We start from the raw sequence: 20,286 nt of genomic DNA, 5'->3' as shown, positions 1-20,286 counted from the left end.
CCAAACCCAATCTCCAATTCAATTAAAAGTCAACCTGCTAAAACCAAATCAAAACTCAACTCAATCAATTCAATTCAATTCAACTCAACCAATCAATTATAACTTGGTTTGATCCAACCAAATCAACTTGGCTAACTCAACCAATTCCAATCTAACCATCATCATTAACATCTTAATCATCATAATCATCAACTTAATTAACTAAAACTAAACCCTAATCTCGTGCTACAAGAATTGCCACAAGAAACCGATCTCATCCTTCATTCAAGCTTAGATTCATCATAAATACAATGATTTTTCAACACAAATTCAAAGAACAATCATCTATAACCATTAAACATGTTTTTCCCTACTCAAATCCATCATTATTCTCTCCATCAAATCCATCAAATACACATATATACATGCATACATACACTCATTCATCAAAATACACCAAGAAAAGCTCCCACTCAGTCTAAAACATCTCCTCCCATGAGCCCTCCTCCCATGTATCTCCATCCCCCACCTCCTCAAATCTCCCATTTTCTCCTCTCATTTCTTCATTTTTATTTTTATTTTTCTCTCTGCTACATCAGAGCACAAAAGCATTGAGAAGAAGACGGACAATTTCAAACCCTCGATTTTTCCTCTAAATTACATTTTCAGTCGAAATTCACTTTCAATCCCCTCCAAATATATTTTCTTACAAAACAGTCCCTCTGACCCACCAACGATCCCCCTGAATTATGAAATAGTATTCTCAAAAGGTCCTTTCAAATTACCCAACGGTCCCCTGTGTTATAACACAACATTTTTAAGATCCCTTCCATCTACCTTTTCACCTCGCTTCCATAAACATTTCACGTCCAATCTTTTCATTTATTCTTTAACCCAAAATCTTTTAAAAGTTTTGACACTTAGTCCTTATTCTTCCACTGGGGTTTTCAACAAGATTACTCAGAGAAAATCTTATCGCAACCGTAGTAATACTCCTAAATATATTTTTCCCAAAGAATTATCCAAAGTTGTGGTATTACAATCCTTCCTTAAGAAAAATTCTCGTCCTCGAATTCTTAGCATACATCAACTGACATCACCGAATTTCATTTATCGTTCCAAGATCCGCTTTCATACAAATACGCTTAATAAGAAATAATCACATCTGAAATCACTATATATCGACTGAACAAACTACACGCCAAACACACTTTTCGCATCTTCAAGTCAACTCATTTTCGATAAAAACAATTCGCCAAATATCTCAACCCATGATCCCGACTACAAGACACTACTGCCTTTTGTCTCAAAATGTCAAAACTCTACCATCACCCCCTCAATCCCAACACGCAACTTAGGTTTTAACCCGATCGAGACTCTAAATACTTCTATCGCCCTTAACTTTCTGCCTAATCACCACTAAACCTTTAAGTCTAGACACTTACTTCTAAACTTAGGGCTCGATCATAACCCGTGATCTCTCACCAAACCCGTACATATCTCAACCTATTACTGATAATTAAAAGATGTCACACCCAATTTCTTCTACCGAGGTAACGTATAACCCATCGGCTTAAAATTTCTTTAATCGAAACCGATTAATCGCTTTTAAACAAAAATCGACTTACAAATCACATTTTACTGCCTTTTACACCAACTATGTTCAACATATACATAAATATTATCGGAATACATACTCAAATTATGTACAACCGCTGACAAGATCACAACACCAATGACAAGAAATAGAAGTGGAACCATCTAGTATGACTCAACCCCTCGACTAGATCTATACCGATCGAGCAATCCCAGGCCCTCCGCCCTCACATTTACAGACATTCAATGGCTCCGAGAGGTATAATAATTTCAAATATTTAAACACAAAGATATAAAGTATATAAATACCAACTTCCCAAATAATTTTCTTCCAATCCTTTCCAAAAATACCGTAATTCTGAAAGCAAAATACAATCTTTAAAGAACTCTTTGAAACATAAATTCAACGATAAATCAACATCAATTTGATTTTCCTCAGAACACAAATTCTCATGAGAGTCCTGTCTCATCACAACTCAAAAATATAACATAAATCTCAACTCAAAAATAAAGCAATACCCAACACTCACCCAAAGATAACATGGTTCTAGGAAAACTCTCTAAACCCTCCGCCAGGGTCAAGCGGCTAGGTTCAGAGGCACAGGAACTCTTACGTCTCCATCGTTTGACTCCATCTCCACTCACCGGCCGCGACCCCTTGGCCATCTGACGAATATCCAAAGCCAGTACCTACACTCCCACCCCGAACCGGCCCTCGTAGATCAACACCCAGTCCACCACGCCACCTCTAGTACCGGCCTGGGGACCCACTATCGCAGAGTCGGGCCTCAGCCCTGCCACCATCAAAACCATCAAGTAAATACATAGCAATAATACCATCCAGAGTAAATCATAACACGTGATCCTTTCCGCGACAAGTATTCACATCACCTGAACAACCATTATTTTCCACAAAAGCCAACGCCAAAAGTATAACAACGACAACGCCAGAGAAAGCCTCAGATTCACTTTATACCATTCCTATACTCGTGAATGAAACCAATTCTACCACAATGCCGATAAACATCTTTTAATATGCTCACAGTTTCGCAAATCACTCCAAATCAAAGCATATATACCCATCAAAAATAAATACAAAATGAATCGAATAATTAAATCACATATACATGTATTTTCACTATTCACAACACGTATAATTATACAAAACCCGATGATCAATACTAGTATCATCGGTACATCGTAGGGAAAATAAATATAAGTATATTTCGAATCTTTTATACGCACTAAATACATATAAACGAAATACTTAAAACATTTATTTCCAAAATACTAGCTCATTAAACAATTATTTCAAAATAATAATAATTAATCAATTATTTAAAATAATAGCCACTACCAACTCACCTGGTCCTTGTTCCTCTAGACCCTCAACCCTCTCCCAAGACCGAACAACACTCTATAGTAATAATATAATAAAAATAACAACATATTTAAACTCAAAAGAAAATACAAAAATAATAATCAACTCTCTATCGGGGCCCACTCACTCTCAATCGGCTCAAACCCCATCTCAGCATAATCAAATCTGGGTCTCCAATCGCACTTGCTCAACCTCACTTGGACTAGACCATTCTCTGACCAACCCCAACTCATCCTCAATTCCACTGAACCGAGCTCAAATTCACTGAACCAAACTCAATTTCACTGAAACCATGTTTAATTAAAACCAATCAGCCTTGAACCAACTCAATTTCTTTATAGTCAAAATATATTGAACCAACTTGTTCAGCCCAAACCCTGAGCCCAACATCCAAAACCCAAAACCCAAATCAACTTCAACTAATTCAATTCAACCAAACCATTCAAGCTCCAACCACACTCAACTTCGATTTAATCAAACCCCGACTGTATCAATTCAATCAAACCCCAACCAATTCAATTCTCATCCAAACCCAATTCCAATTCAATTAAACGAACTCCCTGCTAAACCAAATCAAACTCAACTCAATCAATTCAATTCAATTCAACTCAACCAAATCAATTATAACTTGGTTTGATCCAACCAAATCAACTCCTTGCTAACTCAACCAATTCCAATCTAACCATCATCATTAACATCTTAACTCATCATAATCATCAACTTAATTAACTAAACTAAACCCCAATCTCGTGTACAAGAATTGCATACAAGAAACCGAAAATCTCATCCTTCATTCAAGTAGATTCATCACAAATACAATGATTTCTTTTCAACACAAATTGAAGCAACAATCATCTATAACCATTAAACATGTTTTTTTCCTACTCAAATCCATCATTATCTTCATCAAATCCATCAAATACACATATATACATGCATACATACACTCATTCATCAAAAATACACCAAGAAAAGTTCTCTACCAACTAAAAACTATCCTCCCATGAGCCTCCTCACGATCTCCCATCCCCCACCCTCAAATCTCCCATTTTTCTCCTCATTTCTTCATTTTTATTTTATTTTTTTCTTCCTCGCTATCAGAAAGACAAAGCATGGAGAGCTACATATGAACAATTTCTCAAACCCTAGATTTTTCCTCTAAATTACATTTTCAGCCGAAATTCACTTTCAATCCCTCCAAATATATTTTCTTACAAAACAGTCCCTGAAAACTCACCAATGATCCCTGAATTATGAAATAGTATTCTCAAAAGGTCCTCTTCAAATTACCCAACGGTCCCTCAGGTTATAACACAACATTTTTTTAAAAAGATCCCTTCCATCTTACCTTTTCAGTCCTCGGTTTCCATAAACATTTCATGTCCACCCTTTTCATTTATTCTTTAACCCAAAAATCTTTTAGTTTTTACACTTAGGTCCTTATTCTTTCCACTTGGGGGTTTCTCAACAAGATTACTCAGAGAAAAATCTCATCACGAACCGTAGTAATATCCCTAAATATTTTTTTCCAAGAATTATCCAAAGGTCGTGTATACAAGTGTAGCTTCTCGACCGACCCTACTTCGTTAATTACCCACCCGACCGCAGTGTCAACCGCCCTACTTTGTCCCACTCAATCACCCGACGCAAGTTCGACATGTTCTAATCATCGACCGGTGGAGGCTTAACCGACCTACTTTATACTAATTCATCGACCGCACGCGCTCGACCGACCCACTTTTGTGCTAAGCACTCGACCCAAGTGCATTTGACACCTTACTTTTAGTGTTAACCACTCGACCCGTGCAAGTTCGACCGACCTACTTTGTACCACTAATCGACAGTGCAAGTCTCGACCGTCCTACTTTTGCTAGTTACTAATCAAACATGCAGTTCGACCAACCCACTTTTGAACCACTCACCGACCCAGACCGTCGACCGACGATTTCTGTGCTAATTATCGACCGGCAGTTTCGGTCGCCCCACTTTGTCTCCCACTCAATTACCGATACAAGTTCGACCAAACTACTTTGCACCACCATCGACCGGGCAGTGCTCGACCGACCCTACTTTGTACTAGCATCACCCGACCGGCAGTGTCGACCCACCTACTTTGTGCTAAGTACTGACCGGTGTACATTTCACCCTCCTACTTTGTGGCAATTACAAACCGATGCAGGTTTGGCCGTCCTATTTTTGAGGCTAAATATCGACCTGCAGTAGGCTTCAATGCACTCCACTTTGTGCTAATTACTAACCCAGTGCAGTTCGATCGACCTACTTTGTGTTAAGTACTGATCGGTGCACTTTCACCATCCTACTTTGTGGTAATTACTAACTGATGCAAGTTTGACTATTCTACATTGTGCTAATTACTCGACCGCAGATGTGCTCGACGTCCTACTTTGTGCTAATTACTCGACCCAAGTGCTATTTAACCATCCTCACTTTGTACTCAAGTACTTACCATCAGCAGTGCTTGACCATCCTATTTTTGTACTAATTAATTACCCAGTGCAACTTTTGATCGCTTTTATTTCTAATATTTTTTTCGTGATTCGTAGTTTTTGTTTTAAAAATAAAACGTTAATATATATATATATATATATATCAACAATTATTTTTTTAGTTAAAAAATTAATTATATAAAAAAGAATATCTTTAAAACTTAACAGTTCAGCTAGCTGTATGCAACCGTTAAATTTTTAAAAAAAATTGGGAAAACGGGAGTTCGTTTTCATTTTTTTTTTATTAAAAAATTATAAAAATCAAGAAAACGGGAGAATTTCTCCCTTTTTCAAAATTTTTTAATTAAAAAAAAAAGGGGAGAAACTCTCTCGTTTTCTATATTTAAAAAAAAATTAAAAAAAGTTGAAAATGGGGAAAATTTTTCCGTTTCCCCAAACATGTGTATTTTTGTAAATAATTCCAAACATGCGTACTTTAATAAATATTTTTTTTTTAAAAACCGATATAACCACTGTTTTTGTGTAAATCCCTTTTCAGTGATTTGCATTGAAAACGGTAAATCTTTTTACCGTTTTCAGATTCCTTTTTTCATATGTTTCTACAAACAGTGTTGACAACCAAAGAATGTTGTCCAAAGAAATGGGGGTAAAGCACAAACCGTTGCTCTGGTAGTGGAGGCGTGTGCCATCAAAGAGAATGGCTCCAGGGATGACCTTGCCCGGAAGCACAGAACCAACAATCACTAAGTAGTAGAGGTAAGAGAAAAGGATTACTACCTACACACGTAGCACACAGTTGTTGGTGTGGCGGAAGAAGAAGTATCAGTGACACACAAAAAGAGAGGAGAATGAAAATGGTTGATGTCCTAGAAAATGAACTAACCGAGCTCCAAGAAGGGATCAGAGCAGCAAGAATATCCCCCAGTGAGTCAAGCCGTTGAGCTTCTCCACCAACATGGCGAGATCTATCATCGTGCTTGAGATAGCCAAAACGCTACGATTCGAGGAGGAAATTCAAATCTTGATGCGCAATGGGTTGTCGCCGGCCACCAGAAGCTCGTTCACAAGCCAAAACGCTGCGGTTCGAGGAGGAAATCTAAAGCTTGATGTGCGATGGGTTGTCGCCGGCCACCGGAAGCTCGTTCGTGGACCTCTTCGACCTCCTGGCGAGTCAAGACATTGAGCTTTTCCACCAACCTGGCGAGATATATCATCGTGCGTTGGCTGGGTTTTCTCTATGGTTCTTCCTGCGTTTAAAAAATAAATAAATTCTCCCTCTGTTCCTTTTTATCTGTCATGGTTAACTAAATCTTACATACCAAAAAATTTAGTTATTTCACAAAATTTTATAAAAAAATAGTTATCTTTTCAAAAGTACCCCTAATTTATATATTCACATTTCTCTCTTATATTTAATCATATTTAATTCTAGGATAAGAATTGAATAAAGTGGTATGTGTAATTTTAGAAAAAAAATAATAATAAATGCTTCGATGTTAAAAAAACGATCGATAAAAAACATGAATTTTTACGACGGATAAAAAGTGAGCTGAGAGAGAATAATACCGTTTTCAATGGATTAGGGCAAAAACAGTGATTATTTTACCGTTTTGCCTAAATCCGCAATTAATTAGAAGATAACTTATTTATGTAATTAAAAAGAATATGTGTAATATATTTAAAAAAGCCTTCAAGCGTTTTCTTCTCAAAAAATTTTAGTACTTTTTGAGTGTTGGAACCAAAAGTTTAAAGCAAAAGAACCAAAAGGTCCTCATTGAGCTTCAAACACCCTTAAAGGTCCCTATAAATTTCCTGTGATCAATAAATTCCTATTTTAAAAATATATTATTTAATTCACTCCTAATATTTTTTCTAATTTCTATTTTACCCTTACTTGTTCTCTGTAAACCCTTTTGTCATGGAAACAAATTTATATGCTCCTAACAAGAAGCACCAAATCCAGAAAACAAATGAGTTTCTTGAATTACATTTCAAGAAGTTTTGAATGGAAAACCAACTTGGCAAATGGTGAAGGATACACCTGAAAAACAGCATCACTGGACATGTTATTCTCCCTCACAAGAACCAACCTACCACCATCAAGTTCCATGTTATCCTAGTGTACAAACAAATAAAGATTTTTCGATCGTTTTGAAGACATGTATGATGATCTATTTACATTTATCCCTTTCATCATCGAACTTTTTCCGACTCATTTGAATCACGACCGAGATGAAGGAATGAAGGAATTCTCTTACCTCTTTTCGAGCATCATCCTTACATTGAAGAACAGTTTGCACTCGAGACGGTAGCCCGACCATGAAAGAGCAGAGGAGTTGTTGGTCACCAGTGATGTACCAAAGCTGCCGGCAAGAGTTTTTGTTTTTGTTTTGTTCTTCTTTTCTTTTACATTGGTTGAAAAGTAAACTTTCATGATGAAAAATGAATGGTCGGAAAGATAAACTTCTTGTATCACTTCTATCTTCTTTGATGTGAGAACATAAAAGTGTGAAGAGATCGCGCCTTCCCCGTTTGTTTGGAAGTATGTCAATTGTGTTTACGGAGACCTCCGCCATGGTTTCAAGCCTTTGTGATTCATCTTGAATGGACTCCAGCTTTTTCTTCGTTTTGGGGTCTCAGAGAAAAGACCGGCAGCCAATGCCTGCTGAAGCCACAAGTCAAACTCATCATCTTCGGGTGCCATCTCAGCATCCAAACCAAATGGGAATCTCGTGGGGTTTGACCTCGATACAGACTTGTCCAAACCAACCATATTTACAAAAAAGCTTGGCCGATGAGTGTTCTCCTTGCACACCATTCCCTGCATAAAATGAATCCCATAACCTGATAAGAAGACTAAGAACCCAAAAAAAAAAAGCATTTGATTATTAATGCCATGCTAGTGTCCTTCCAGCCAAGAATGAGGTGCCCAAAGAACGCCAAAAAGATGTGAAACATACATATGGATAAAAGAACAAGCAAAATGCATTTTATCTGATGAATAGCTATGCCTCCAACTTGATTTTTTATTAGAAAACGGGAAACTCACTTTGTGACAAACCACTAGAATTAACCAAATACAAACCTGGCAGCTGGCCCATTCAGAGACATCAAAGATCTTGCTCTCAGCACAAACAAAGGCTCGTGGAATTTCCACCTGAAATGGAAGGAAATAAAACCTTTTCATGGCACCAGAAAGAACACTATGTCAACATCCAGCATTCATCCAGCATTAATCTCCCACACAAGAATATTCAGTGCAGTATGAAAGCTTCTTTCTTGACACCACTGTGATTTAGCTTAACCATTGTGCCAACTGTATAATAATATAATGAGAAAATAGATGCATCACAACATATTTGTTCTCAACCACTGAAAAATTTCATTTTTCAATATATCAATTTGGATGTGCGGTAAACTTCCATCTTCTGAGAAAAAGGTGCATCATAGCCTCTACCATGGTTTAACCAAACTAATGAGGATCTTCGAAGGAAATCCCTGTAATTTCAGAATTTAGGAGACAAGAAAGCTCCTTTACATAGAATAACTCGTAAGACTGTCAAGTTTGCATGCTCCTAGCAATGTAAGAGCACTTGTAAAGGGGACAAAGATAATGTAGTAGTTCATTGTACCAAAGAATTGATAATCAGTTAAGAACAAAAATCATTACAAAATAACCAAACATGGTTCATATATATCAAGACATGGCTTGTGCAATGTAATGAGAATTCCTATAGTTCAGGATTTTAACATGTGTTTGGCATCATATTATGGTTAAACCATATGATACTAATAAGCATCAAGATTTTTCATCCAGAGGCCTTATGGTTCACATAAGAGTTCTTGAACTACAGAATTTTAACATGTGTTCAGTAAGAGACGTTATGTTACCAACATTTCAACATATAAAGAAACATACAAAATATTATTTATCATTAAAATGCCAAAAATGAAGTTAGAAAAATTGCACGAGATAAGCTCAAAAATACCTCCTTAGACATTGCAGGTGGTGAACAACCACATTCAACCCATCCTTCTCCATCTTTAGCTTGATGATACACAGAGCATTCCTAATGGAAGAAATCGTCTATATCATATTTCTTTAAATACCACCACTTATAGCTTAGACAAAGTAAGTTAATTTTGCCATAATTCAATATCAAAAGGCACATATTGTGCTGACCTGACACCACCTGGCCCGGGCCTTGCTTCTATTTGTACATATCCAGTAATGTGAATTCCCACACTTTGTGCACTCAATACGCCTGGATTCTTCAGAGCGGTAAGCTACCCCGTCCTGCAACAGAAGAAAACCCCAATATAATCAGAACTCTTTCTTTCTTTCTTTATTATTATTATTATTATTATTATTATTATTATTATTATTATTATTATTATTATTATTATTATTTAACTTTGAGAGCCACTTTACGATGCTTATATATTGCTTATTCTTATTGGTATACAAGGTCAGCTAACCAATATTAGGAACCAATGTCAAGAGTTCCAAACCAATGTTTCAATGGGAACATGCATCTGCAGTTGGTTAGGTAAACACATACCAAACATGTTGCATCCAATCATCTTTGCACATCATATTTACATTTTATAAATTTGTTTATAGATTGCAAGCATACTCATAATTCTATGAATTAAGAAAATACTCCTACGCATTTTAGTATATAATTTTTAATAGTTTTCCAAAATTTGGAGAGGGAGCATATCCAATACATCATCCTACTATCATTTTAACACAGTATGCAAGCTAAATTGCTCAACTCAATGTTTAATACCAAATATCTTAAGGACTATGAAAAATGGAGTAGACAATGTTGTAAAATGCATCAAAGACTATTGAAGGTAAACATGTGCTCGTACCTGTTGTGAGGTAACCCTAGTTTGTTGACTCTCTCTCCCAGATTCTTCCCGTATCAATTGCTCATCATAGTTTTTCTTCTTTGTAAAATCTGAAAGAACCTGTATCAAACAAGATGGAAAAAACCATTTTAAGATCAAAAATAAATGCAAAAGTTGTTTGTAACTAAAACAAAAAAATAGGACGAAAGATGCTCATTAGAAATGGAGTAGCAATTAACTTGCCTCATAAGCACATTGAAGCTTTTTGAATGAATCACTTGCCAATGGATTTCCCATATTTTTATCAGGATGCACAAGTACAGCCTACACATATAAAATGTGCATAAGCTAGTGATAATAGTGATAAACTAACATCAAAATACTACACAGCAATATGGTTCCAAGAAAGAATATGAGACCTTTTTGTGATACTCTTTCCTCAGTATCGTGAAATTAATAGCCCTATATCGAGGAAATCCCAAAGCTTCATAATGATTAGAACTATTCAATATTCTTTTCATCTCATCTAGAGAACCCGAGTCAGATTTAACCACCTTACTCGAAGAGGCATCCTTCTGGATATTGACCAAACTAGGAGTACTGCTAGTTTTGCTAGATGATTTACATGGAGATACATTTTCAGCTTCACTAGTTGGAGGAGAATACTCAAAATCCTCTGTGAAGTCTTCCATAACTGGCTCTGATTCCTTACACTCTTCAAAATTTGTGCTTTCACCAGCACTATCATAACCTTGAAGCAGCTTATTCAGCAGATCATGTGAAAGGAAAGCAAGGTTCAATGAGAGGGGAATTCCAAACCATCCAACACGAGTATGGACACAGTAAACAGCATATCCAATAGACAAAAGTATCAGAAATCGTGCATGGTTGAGGAAGAACATATAGCCTGCATAGGTAGAATTAACTCTCAACTCATTATAAATAACTACAATTTGGCACATGATAATGCCCCACAAGAAAATGGCACGGTTACAATAGAAAGAGGAAATAGTCAATGACTGTGGTTTAATTATATCTCAAATTAATATAATGGTCAGCGAATCATTGCATACCTCCAACAATAAGCAGCATTCCTGTAATCCAGAAGTTGCCATATAACCACATCATTAGAATTCCAAACAATCCAACAATGAAAAGCCCAGGAGTGTAACCCAGGCAGCGAATGGCAACTCCAGCAGCACCCTGAAACGACCACCAAAATAAATAATCACAGGTCAAATTTCTTGTCTCGGAAGCTATTAACGTACATTTTTGGCATCATAGATATAAGATAGTACTGATTGAATAAAATGCAACCTTCAATTTGAGAGCATAGGGAAGTGAGACTAACGTGAAAGGGTTGGTGAATGTCAGCATCACTCATATAGCTATGCTAATCCTTTATCAAATCTTCCATTTCAACATTATGAGATTTAGTCTGTCTAAAGTTGCATATAGCGACCAGCTTCAAAAAATATGCACTCTTAAAAGCTATAGCTAGAAAGGCTTCTTTTGAGGTAAAACATGTGAAAACATTATATTAATGAGGCTATAGAGCAAACTAGCTCAAGCTAACAGGTGGAAATCATCAATCTGGCTAAGCATTGCCATGGCATTTGATGAACACAATTCTAATATATTACAAAGATTCAAAAGAAGAATAAATTACAACAAACCTCTCTTGCCACTAACAGTTTTGCAAATATAGAAATAATGAGTCAGTATGTCAAAAAGAACTTGTCAAAATGCAATCATATCCAGAAGAATATGAATCCAATTTACACCATCACCAAAGACAATTAAGCAGCAATGCATCGGAAGGATGTGCTTGTTACTCATTCAAGATCATACAGGACTGTGCTGCCACCTCAAATGTGCACACTTATATATAGCTCTGGAGTTAGTTCTTCAGAAACAATCAAACAACAAATCATCGATCCAACCATAGTCAACCACAAAACTTAAAATCTAAAATTGCAAACATTCAAACAACAAGCTGCATCCAATTATCAAGGCCAACAAACAAAGTGAATAAAGAGAATGCATTTGCTATTCAAGAGGTAAACATCAAGAATTATCAACTAACCAGGCTTAGAAGTACATAAATAAGACAGGCAGTTGAAGTCAAGCTAAGAAAGCAGCTCCACATGATAACAAACAGCGCTGCCGGGCCCAAATTGATCAAAGACCCAAATCCCCTTACAAGACAATCCCTCCATTGCAACACCAGCATCCAAAGAAACGTCCCCAAACTCCCACTCCATTTGGAAACCATCGGCCAGAGTTGATCTACCAAAAACACAACCTTGTCCCCCGCAAAGCCCAACACAAGCCGAGCACCAATCAAGGCCTGCTTCTGAGACTGCACCCATTTCCATGCCTGCTTCCACAAGGCTATATCCCCCATCAATCAAGCATAGCATAACCACCGCTCACAACCTCACACCAAATCCCCTACTCCAATCCCATTCCAATCAACAAAAAAACCAATCTTTCTCCCAAAGAACTCTAAAGAACAAGCCTCTTCTTCTCTTCAAACAACAAAATCTCATCTTTCTTCAAATCCAAAGACCAGAATTGACACCCCAAACACATACGCACAATAAATGAAGAAAAAAAGCAGAAACTTTAAAAATAAAAATAAAATAAAAAAAACCAAACTTTATCAGCTAACGACCCATAAAAAACCTCCCAGAATCACAGGAAGAAGAACAAAATTCCAGAAGCGTGACCTAAGAGGCGAACACCGCTGCCGACAAGATAAATCCCAAAGCCCTAAAGAACCCTAAAGAAAACGCACGGGAATCTGGCTAGCACCATGCTTTCACTCCCTCTCAGGCACAGCTCGTGAAAAAGCAAGAGAGAGTGTGTCAGAGAGAGGAAAGGAGATCTAATGAAGCCAATGAAGAGAGGATTGCACATATATATAGAGAGAGCTCTGAAGAGAAGAAGAGAGCGGTGAGAGAGAGAGAGAGAGAGAGAGAGAGAGAGAGAGAGAGAGAGAGAGGAGAAGAGGGCAAGTGGAGAATTACTAAGCAGTCATAAAGAAGAGTAGTTTAATGACAATAAAAGACTGAAATAAGAATGCGTGTGTTTGTGAGATAGACCTTTCATTATTACTTGCAAATAATTTTTTACAAAAATTAATTATAGATTAAAAATATAATAAAATTTTATTTAAATAAAGACTAGTGAGAGAACAACAACCTCGGGTCCCGCTAGAAATGGACGTAGGTAGATCTGGGTCGGGCTGCAGCTGAGACTCAAAAATATAACCCATATATTCGGGTTAGGTTTGGTAGTAGTATTGGTAAGTGTTTTGATCCAAACCCCGATTTTGATTGTCGTTAAGCTGGGCAGCTGACCCGACCCAAAAAAATAAATAATTTTTTTATGAAATAATTGAAATAACTAAATAAAAACTACTACTACAACTCCCTAAAAATTTTTTTCAAACATTTTAAAAAAATACAATACTAAGTATTATAAATGGTTCAAATAAATTCTATATAAATAAGTAGTAATATTATCAACAAATATTATATATATAATTATATATATTATAAATAATATATGATATATATATATATTATTTATTTATTCGGGTCGGGCCGGGTCGGGTCGGGTCAAAATTCATCTGACCCAAACCCAGTCGAAATTCAATCAGTAAAAACATTTGAGTCAACCCGATTTTTTTAGTAACTTTTCTAAAGCCAGGCACTGTATTTTTTTGGGATGGGTTCAGGGCAGACTCATGGGTCGCCCGGCCCATGTCCACCCCTAGGTCCCGCCTCAGATGTTTGGGCATTATTGGAATAATAAGTTGAAATTTCATATCTAATAAAATAAATTACATGTGTGTTAAAATAGTAATTCTATATCTGTATATATTTTTAACATCTTACTTATTTATATTTTACAAAAAATAAAAAATAATGAAAACTTTAAACTACTAGTAAAATGAAAAAACCTTTGACACTGAAGATTGACACAATTTTGATGGGTAAAGAATTCATTTTAATGATTGTTTCTTGGAAACTCTTTCATATTTTTTTCATTTATTTTTTTCTAATTTTCACTGAAAAATCATCTAACTATTTATAATGATTTTGTGTGATTTTTTTACTTTTTGTATTGACTGCGTGGTTTAACTTTTTCCCCCTTAACACAGAAGAAATGGTTGTGAGAAAATTGTTATTGTTACTTGCAAATAATTTTATATTAATTTTAATTATTAATTAAAAATACAAAGAAGGATTTCAAAGTACTCCCTCTATTATCAAATGCAAGTTGTTTTGAGAAAAAAATTATTCTAAAAAAATTATCATTTTATAATACTAAAATATTATATATATATATATATATATATATATTCCAATTTTACTTTTTTTCAACTTTCAAAGTATATAAATAAAGCAAGCCATATTTATGGTCTAAAGAAAAAGGTATAGTCTCAAGAAATGGTTAGTTTATTATTTTGGTTAATTTTTATTCTAAATTTTAAAAAATTTAAAGATCATAAATTCTTGTGCAAGATCTTTAAACAACATGTATTTCGCAATGGAGAGAGTAGAAAGTTATGTATGACAATCCAGGGTTTTGAAAAGTCAACTATCCGATAAGTCCCTAATAATTTAAATTTTTTTAAAAAATAATTTGTTAAATTTACAATTTTATTTTTTTTTCCTTCTTCTCTATTTCTTATCCCTTGCTCCCTTCTTTCTCTTTTCCTTTCTTTCTCTAAGCCCTCTGAAATTGGAGGTGAAGAAAGACCCTAAGGGGCCGTTTGGTTTGTGGTAATAACATATTACCACGTAACGAGATTACCATAGTAATATGAGTGGGAATGTTATATGGTTGGGAATATTCCGATAATTTAATATAACCATGTTTGGTTGGGAACTCTTATTACCGGGAATAGTTCATTACCGTGTTTGGTTGTCATGGTAATCAATTTGTTAAAATATAAAAAGTTATAAGATTACCATGGTAATCCAAGATAGACACCAAATTTGGTGGTAATAGGATTACCACTTTTTTTTGCAATATTTATAAGTTGGTAATGTGATATTACCATCCACATTACCACCGGCGCAATGCCAAACATGGTAATATTTTCAGATTACCACGTAACACGTGGTAATCTTTCTACATTACCACGAACTAAACAACCCCTAAGGGCTTGCTGGGATGGGGTGCAGTGGGGGTTTATAAAGTAAAGGAAGGGAATGGAAGGGAAATGGAGAGTTGAACTCATACTTTGTTTGGGGCAAAAAAAAGTAAAGGTAAATTATCATATGTTTTTTTTGTTTGGTTTGAGGGTAATGTAAGGGAAGGGAAGGTAAGGGTAAATACTAATATTACTAAAATATCCCTTGAGCCAATGTTATATATTGAAAAAATAAAACAAATTTATTTTTTAATTATATTTAGCAGGTTAAAACTATGTGGTATGTCATAAATTAAAATTAAGAGATAAAAATTAAAATTAAAACCAAAAAATAAATATAAGTTTATCTCATTTAAAATAAAAGAGATATATCTTTTTAATTAATTTTATCAAATCCAATAATATCCAATAGAGCCTAGTAACAGCAAAGAGAGGAAGCGCAGTTTTAGGTTGTCATTAGGCAATTATAATAAGGGTAAAATTGCCCAATGACATATTAACCCTCCTTAACCCTCCAATTTGAAAGGTTGAGAAGTGGAGAAAAATGGGCCGTTTTCAACCCTCCCAATTTATCTCTTAAACCCTTTGTCCCTTGATAAGTGCCTGTGTATTAAGAATATGAAGTATTCTTTTCTTACGATAAGCAGTACTTTTATCAGATTTTAGCGCTAATACATGTGCTTTTGTGTACTTTCATGCATGAAGGGTTGTGAAGCCAAATATGAAAGAAAGAAGCCAAAGTGGATTGTGATTGTACTTTGTTGATGAAGTCTTGGAATGAACAAATGTGAAGACACAAGTTGTGACTGAAAATACTTGAATGTGTACCAACCTCCATGCGCTCAAGCAATTGCAATGGTTTGGAGGGGCACAAAGGCAATTACATTTGCGTATCCCGACTTGTGCAGTGATAGCAAGATTTTCACCAATGAGACCTTTTATTGAAGAAACGACACGGTCTACGGCATAAATGTGTGCCCGTTTATGTTGCCTCGAGGAAAGTGGATTCAGGAGTATTTTGGCGGAGTACTGTAGCAAATCGTTGTAGCAATTTACTGTAGTAGTTACTGTTTACCAGTGATTTAAAAACCGGACCGGACCGGCCGGTTGAACCGATTGAACCGGGAACCGGCCGGTAAACCGGTCCGATTACTCACATAAAATAGTAATGAACCGGGCCGGCCGGTTCAACCGGTGAACCGGTTGAACCGGACCGGCTAATTTATTAATTTAAATTATTTAATTGGTTTATTTATTTTATAATTAAAAACTTAAATAAAGTTAATAAACTTATTAAATTGGTCCAAATTTCAAAAAGACAAAAAAGTAAAAAATAAAAATAAAAAACAAAATGCCGTAAGATATTAATATATTATGATTTATTATCATTAATTTATTATAATTAACTTATAATTTTATGCTAATCAATAATTAAATCATTAAAGTTAAAGTATTAAAGTATTAAACTAAACATTTCAATGGTTTGGTTTTTATTTTTTAATCATTATTGTTGTTGTATACTTGTATACTTATATTTTATTTAATTATTTATTTTTTAATATTTGTTGTATAGTTATATCTTTGTATGTTTGTATATTAAACATTAAAGTTGAGACTTTGTGACCTTATAAAGGTAATTTAACTTTGTCATATCTAATTTTGTATTTTTTTATTATTTTTTCTTTATTTTTGAAGTTATTTTTTTTACTTATTTTTTATTTTTTTTTAATTTTTAAGTATTTATTTATTTAAAAAAATTAATTCCGGTTGAACCGGCCGGTTCAACCGGTTCAACCGGTTGGACCGGAACCGGTTGCCTAACCGGTTCGATAACCGGTCCGGTTATTAAAACATTGTTGTTTACACCCTGCAGAAAATCAGATTTCTAGAAATCCACGCGCCCGTGTGGATGCCCAATTCCAACCCTTTATAAAGCCACGACTTGTACTGATTTTGGGATCCATAGTTCATCTTTCTTTCCATCTTTTCTCCATCTTTCGAGAGGTTTGCGGCTAGGGTTTCGGGAGGCTTTGGCAAGGCTTTTGGAGTGGTTCTACGGCTTCGACACCGCGTTTCTCTTGGAATATAGTTATTGGGGGAGTTTTCGTCGGCACTGATCCGGTGAGGTGTGCCCTAGGCTTGACAAGGGGACCTTTGGAGAGGACGAGGCTACTCCACAAGACCATCGACACGAATACCGAGAGGGTTTTCCTATAGATTACATGTTTTTACTTTCAATTTCATTATTGATTGTATCTTGCCCCATGGAGAGTTAAAACCCCTAGTAGGTACTTGGATTTGTGAACCCTATGATGTATTTGTTTCATTAACTATCTATTATGTTTTCCTTAATTGATGTCTTTAATTTAGTTCCAATCTTGAATGCTTGTTAAATGATTTCTTCCTTAGAGTGACACTAGGGTTGAGAGTCCATCTTGGTAATCCTTGTGATTGAGTGATACACCATGAGGGTTTGACAAAGCAAGATTGGAGAGGGTCGAGAGGGTGAGTTGAGAGATAGCGGAGCGCCCCCTTATCCCTCCGGTGTGATTTATCCTACCTTCACGTTCCAAGAATTCTTTGCGGTCACAATAGAGTGAAGGGTTAAGGGATGAACTCCACTGGGGTTTAGTTGCGCGAGCAACAGAGTGAAGCGTTGAAGTGACTTTAACACCTGGGGCTTAATTGTGACTAGGGATATTTCACATGAACCAAAGGGTTAGATCTACATATAGGAATAGGGTTCATCACTTGAAATTCCTAGAGCTTCTTGCAACTTTACACAGAGTGAGGTGTTGAGATTGGTTGATTTCTTTGCTGGGGCATAGTGCAGAGTTAGTCACAGTAGACCTTAGGTTTGGGACCGTGTATTTAAGGATGTCCACGACTTATTAAGCATTAGTTAGGAAGCATAATAGTTGGTTTTGCACTTAAAACAATAATCCTAGGAGGAACAATATCCGAGTACCCCACTTTTATCGATTGCATTTCCTCTCATTCTATTGTGCCTCTCTTTCTTATTTTCTTTAGTTTGTTTGCATCGATCTTTATCCATACCATCATTGTTTCATCTCCACTTAGTTAAGTAGCAATCTTGGTGTTTCTATTCTTTATTCTTGTAGATACGATACCTCACTCACCTGGGATTTATTACTTTGATAAACCCGTGCACTTTCGAGTCACACGCAAGGGGTGTGTCAAGTTTTTGGCGCCGTTGTCGGGGAATAGGCGTTTTGGAAACACTTTGCACTTTATTATTTTAGCTATTTACATTCATTCTACTTCACCTTTTCTTATTCTACTATCGTTTTGATTTGTTTTCTTTCTTTTGGTGCAACTCCAGGTTATGACCCGAGGGAACCCTTCGATATTGGTTGGAGATGATCCTGAACTTGAACTTACACTCAGAAGAAGGGGTAAAGAACCTGCACAAGAACCGTCGATTTGAGCTGAAGTAGAAGGTGAAGGGTCAGAAAATATGGCAGAGCAGAATGAACAACAGAGAACACTTTCTGACTATGCCAGACCCTCAATTATGGGCACGCAGTCGAGTATCGTGCGACCCCCGATTATAGCTCTAAATTTTGAGCTAAAGCTAGCATTCATCCAAATGATACAAACAGTCAGCGCAGTTCAATAGTTTGGCCGATGAGGATCCAAATAATCACATTGAAAACTTCTTGGAGGTTTGTGGCATACTGAAGATCAACGGTGTTACAGATGATGCTATAAGATTGAGGGCTTTCTCATTTTCTCTAAAAGGAAGAGCCAAACAGTGGCTCCATTCATTGCCAAGAGCTTCCATCACAACATGGAACGAAATGGTCGAAGCCTTCCTTGCAAGGTACTTCCCTCCGGGAAAGTCGGCAAAGCTTCGCAATGAGATATCTTCATTTGTTTAGATGGAACTTGAATCCTTGTTTGAGACTTGGGAGAGATTCAAGGACCTCTTGAGGAAGTGTCCACAATACGGGTTCCCCGAATGGATGATCATTCAAACTTTTTACAATGGGTTAAATCCAAGTGCAAGATAACTTCTAGGTGCCGCCGCAGGAGGTACAATGGGGAACAAGATCCCTGAAGAAGCCCGACAATTGGTAGAAGAAATGGTCATAAATAGCTACCAATGGAATGCAAGAGAAAAGAAGAAAGTGGTCGGACTCCATGAAATTGATGCAGTTACATCTTTGGCAGCCCAAGTAGAGGCATTGCGCAAGAAATTGGATACATTGACTTCACCAAGGGTAGCCGCTATCACAAGTTGTGATGGTTGTGAGGGTTCACATATGCCGTCTGATTGTCCTATTTCGATTGCTACTTCAGCCCCAACTGAACAAGTAGATTTTGTGGGCAATTTGAGAAGAGTACAAGGCAATCCTTATAGCAATACCTACAACCAAGGGTGGAGAAACTACCCCAATTTCTCATGGAGTAACCAAGGGAAACAAAAGGCCATAGCACCACCAGGTTTCCAACAACAATAATCCCCGAACATGGAGAATCGAGTTTCAGGCTTGGAGACCCAGATGACCGATCTAGAAAAAGCTTTGACCAAATTTGGGTAATCATCGGATACACAGTTTCAATTGGTTGAAGCTACACTTCGCAATCACACTGCTTCATTGCACAATCTAGAGAATCAAGTGGGCCAAATTGCAAAGTCTCTATCGGAGAGACCTTAAGGGACTCTACCTAGCAACACTGAAACTAATCCGAGGGAACATGTGAAGGCGATCACTTGGAGGAGTGGTCGTGAAGTTGAAGGTAGATCTCCTAGTGAGAAGACCATTGTTGAAGCACCCGAGGTCGTGGAGGTGGAGGAAAGAGCAAACAAG

The 20,286-nt window shown here is 36.4% G+C and overlaps 1 protein-coding gene and 1 non-coding gene across 2 annotated transcripts; both read right to left on the bottom strand.

The window, feature by feature from the left end:
- Window positions 1-7,384: 7,384 nt before the first annotated feature.
- Window positions 7,385-13,287, bottom strand: LOC120267040. The gene is made up of 9 exons (XM_039274717.1): window positions 12,368-13,287; window positions 11,355-11,484; window positions 10,701-11,188; window positions 10,525-10,605; window positions 10,303-10,401; window positions 9,608-9,721; window positions 9,414-9,494; window positions 8,510-8,581; window positions 7,385-8,245 (listed from the first exon to the last, which is right to left on the bottom strand). Exons 1-9 carry the CDS (start codon window positions 12,686-12,688, stop codon window positions 7,982-7,984), a joined length of 1,650 nt encoding a protein of 549 aa, XP_039130651.1. The 5' UTR covers window positions 12,689-13,287; the 3' UTR covers window positions 7,385-7,981.
- Window positions 13,288-19,321: 6,034 nt separating this feature from the next.
- LOC120268068 lies at window positions 19,322-19,427 on the bottom strand. The gene has a single exon (XR_005538738.1). It is a non-coding gene; the product is annotated as a small nucleolar RNA R71 (small nucleolar RNA).
- Window positions 19,428-20,286: the final 859 nt, after the last annotated feature.

Source organism: Dioscorea cayenensis, chromosome 8, assembly GCF_009730915.1.
Source record: "Dioscorea cayenensis subsp. rotundata cultivar TDr96_F1 chromosome 8, TDr96_F1_v2_PseudoChromosome.rev07_lg8_w22 25.fasta, whole genome shotgun sequence".
In the NCBI taxonomy this organism is placed as follows: Eukaryota; Viridiplantae; Streptophyta; class Magnoliopsida; order Dioscoreales; family Dioscoreaceae; genus Dioscorea; species Dioscorea cayenensis.
This window is presented reverse-complemented; position numbering and strand designations above follow the sequence as displayed.

Coding starts and splice junctions, on each gene's coding strand:
- LOC120267040 (XM_039274717.1), bottom strand. CDS start 12,688: ATGGGGGATATAGCCTTGTGGAAGCAGGCATGGAAATGGGTGCAGTCT. Junction 11,189..11,354: donor AATGCTGCTTATTGTTGGAG/GTATGCAATGAT, acceptor CTACCTATGCAG/GCTATATGTTCTTCCTCAAC. Junction 8,582..9,413: donor CACCTGCAATGTCTAAGGAG/GTATTTTTGAGC, acceptor CTTCCATTTCAG/GTGGAAATTCCACGAGCCTT.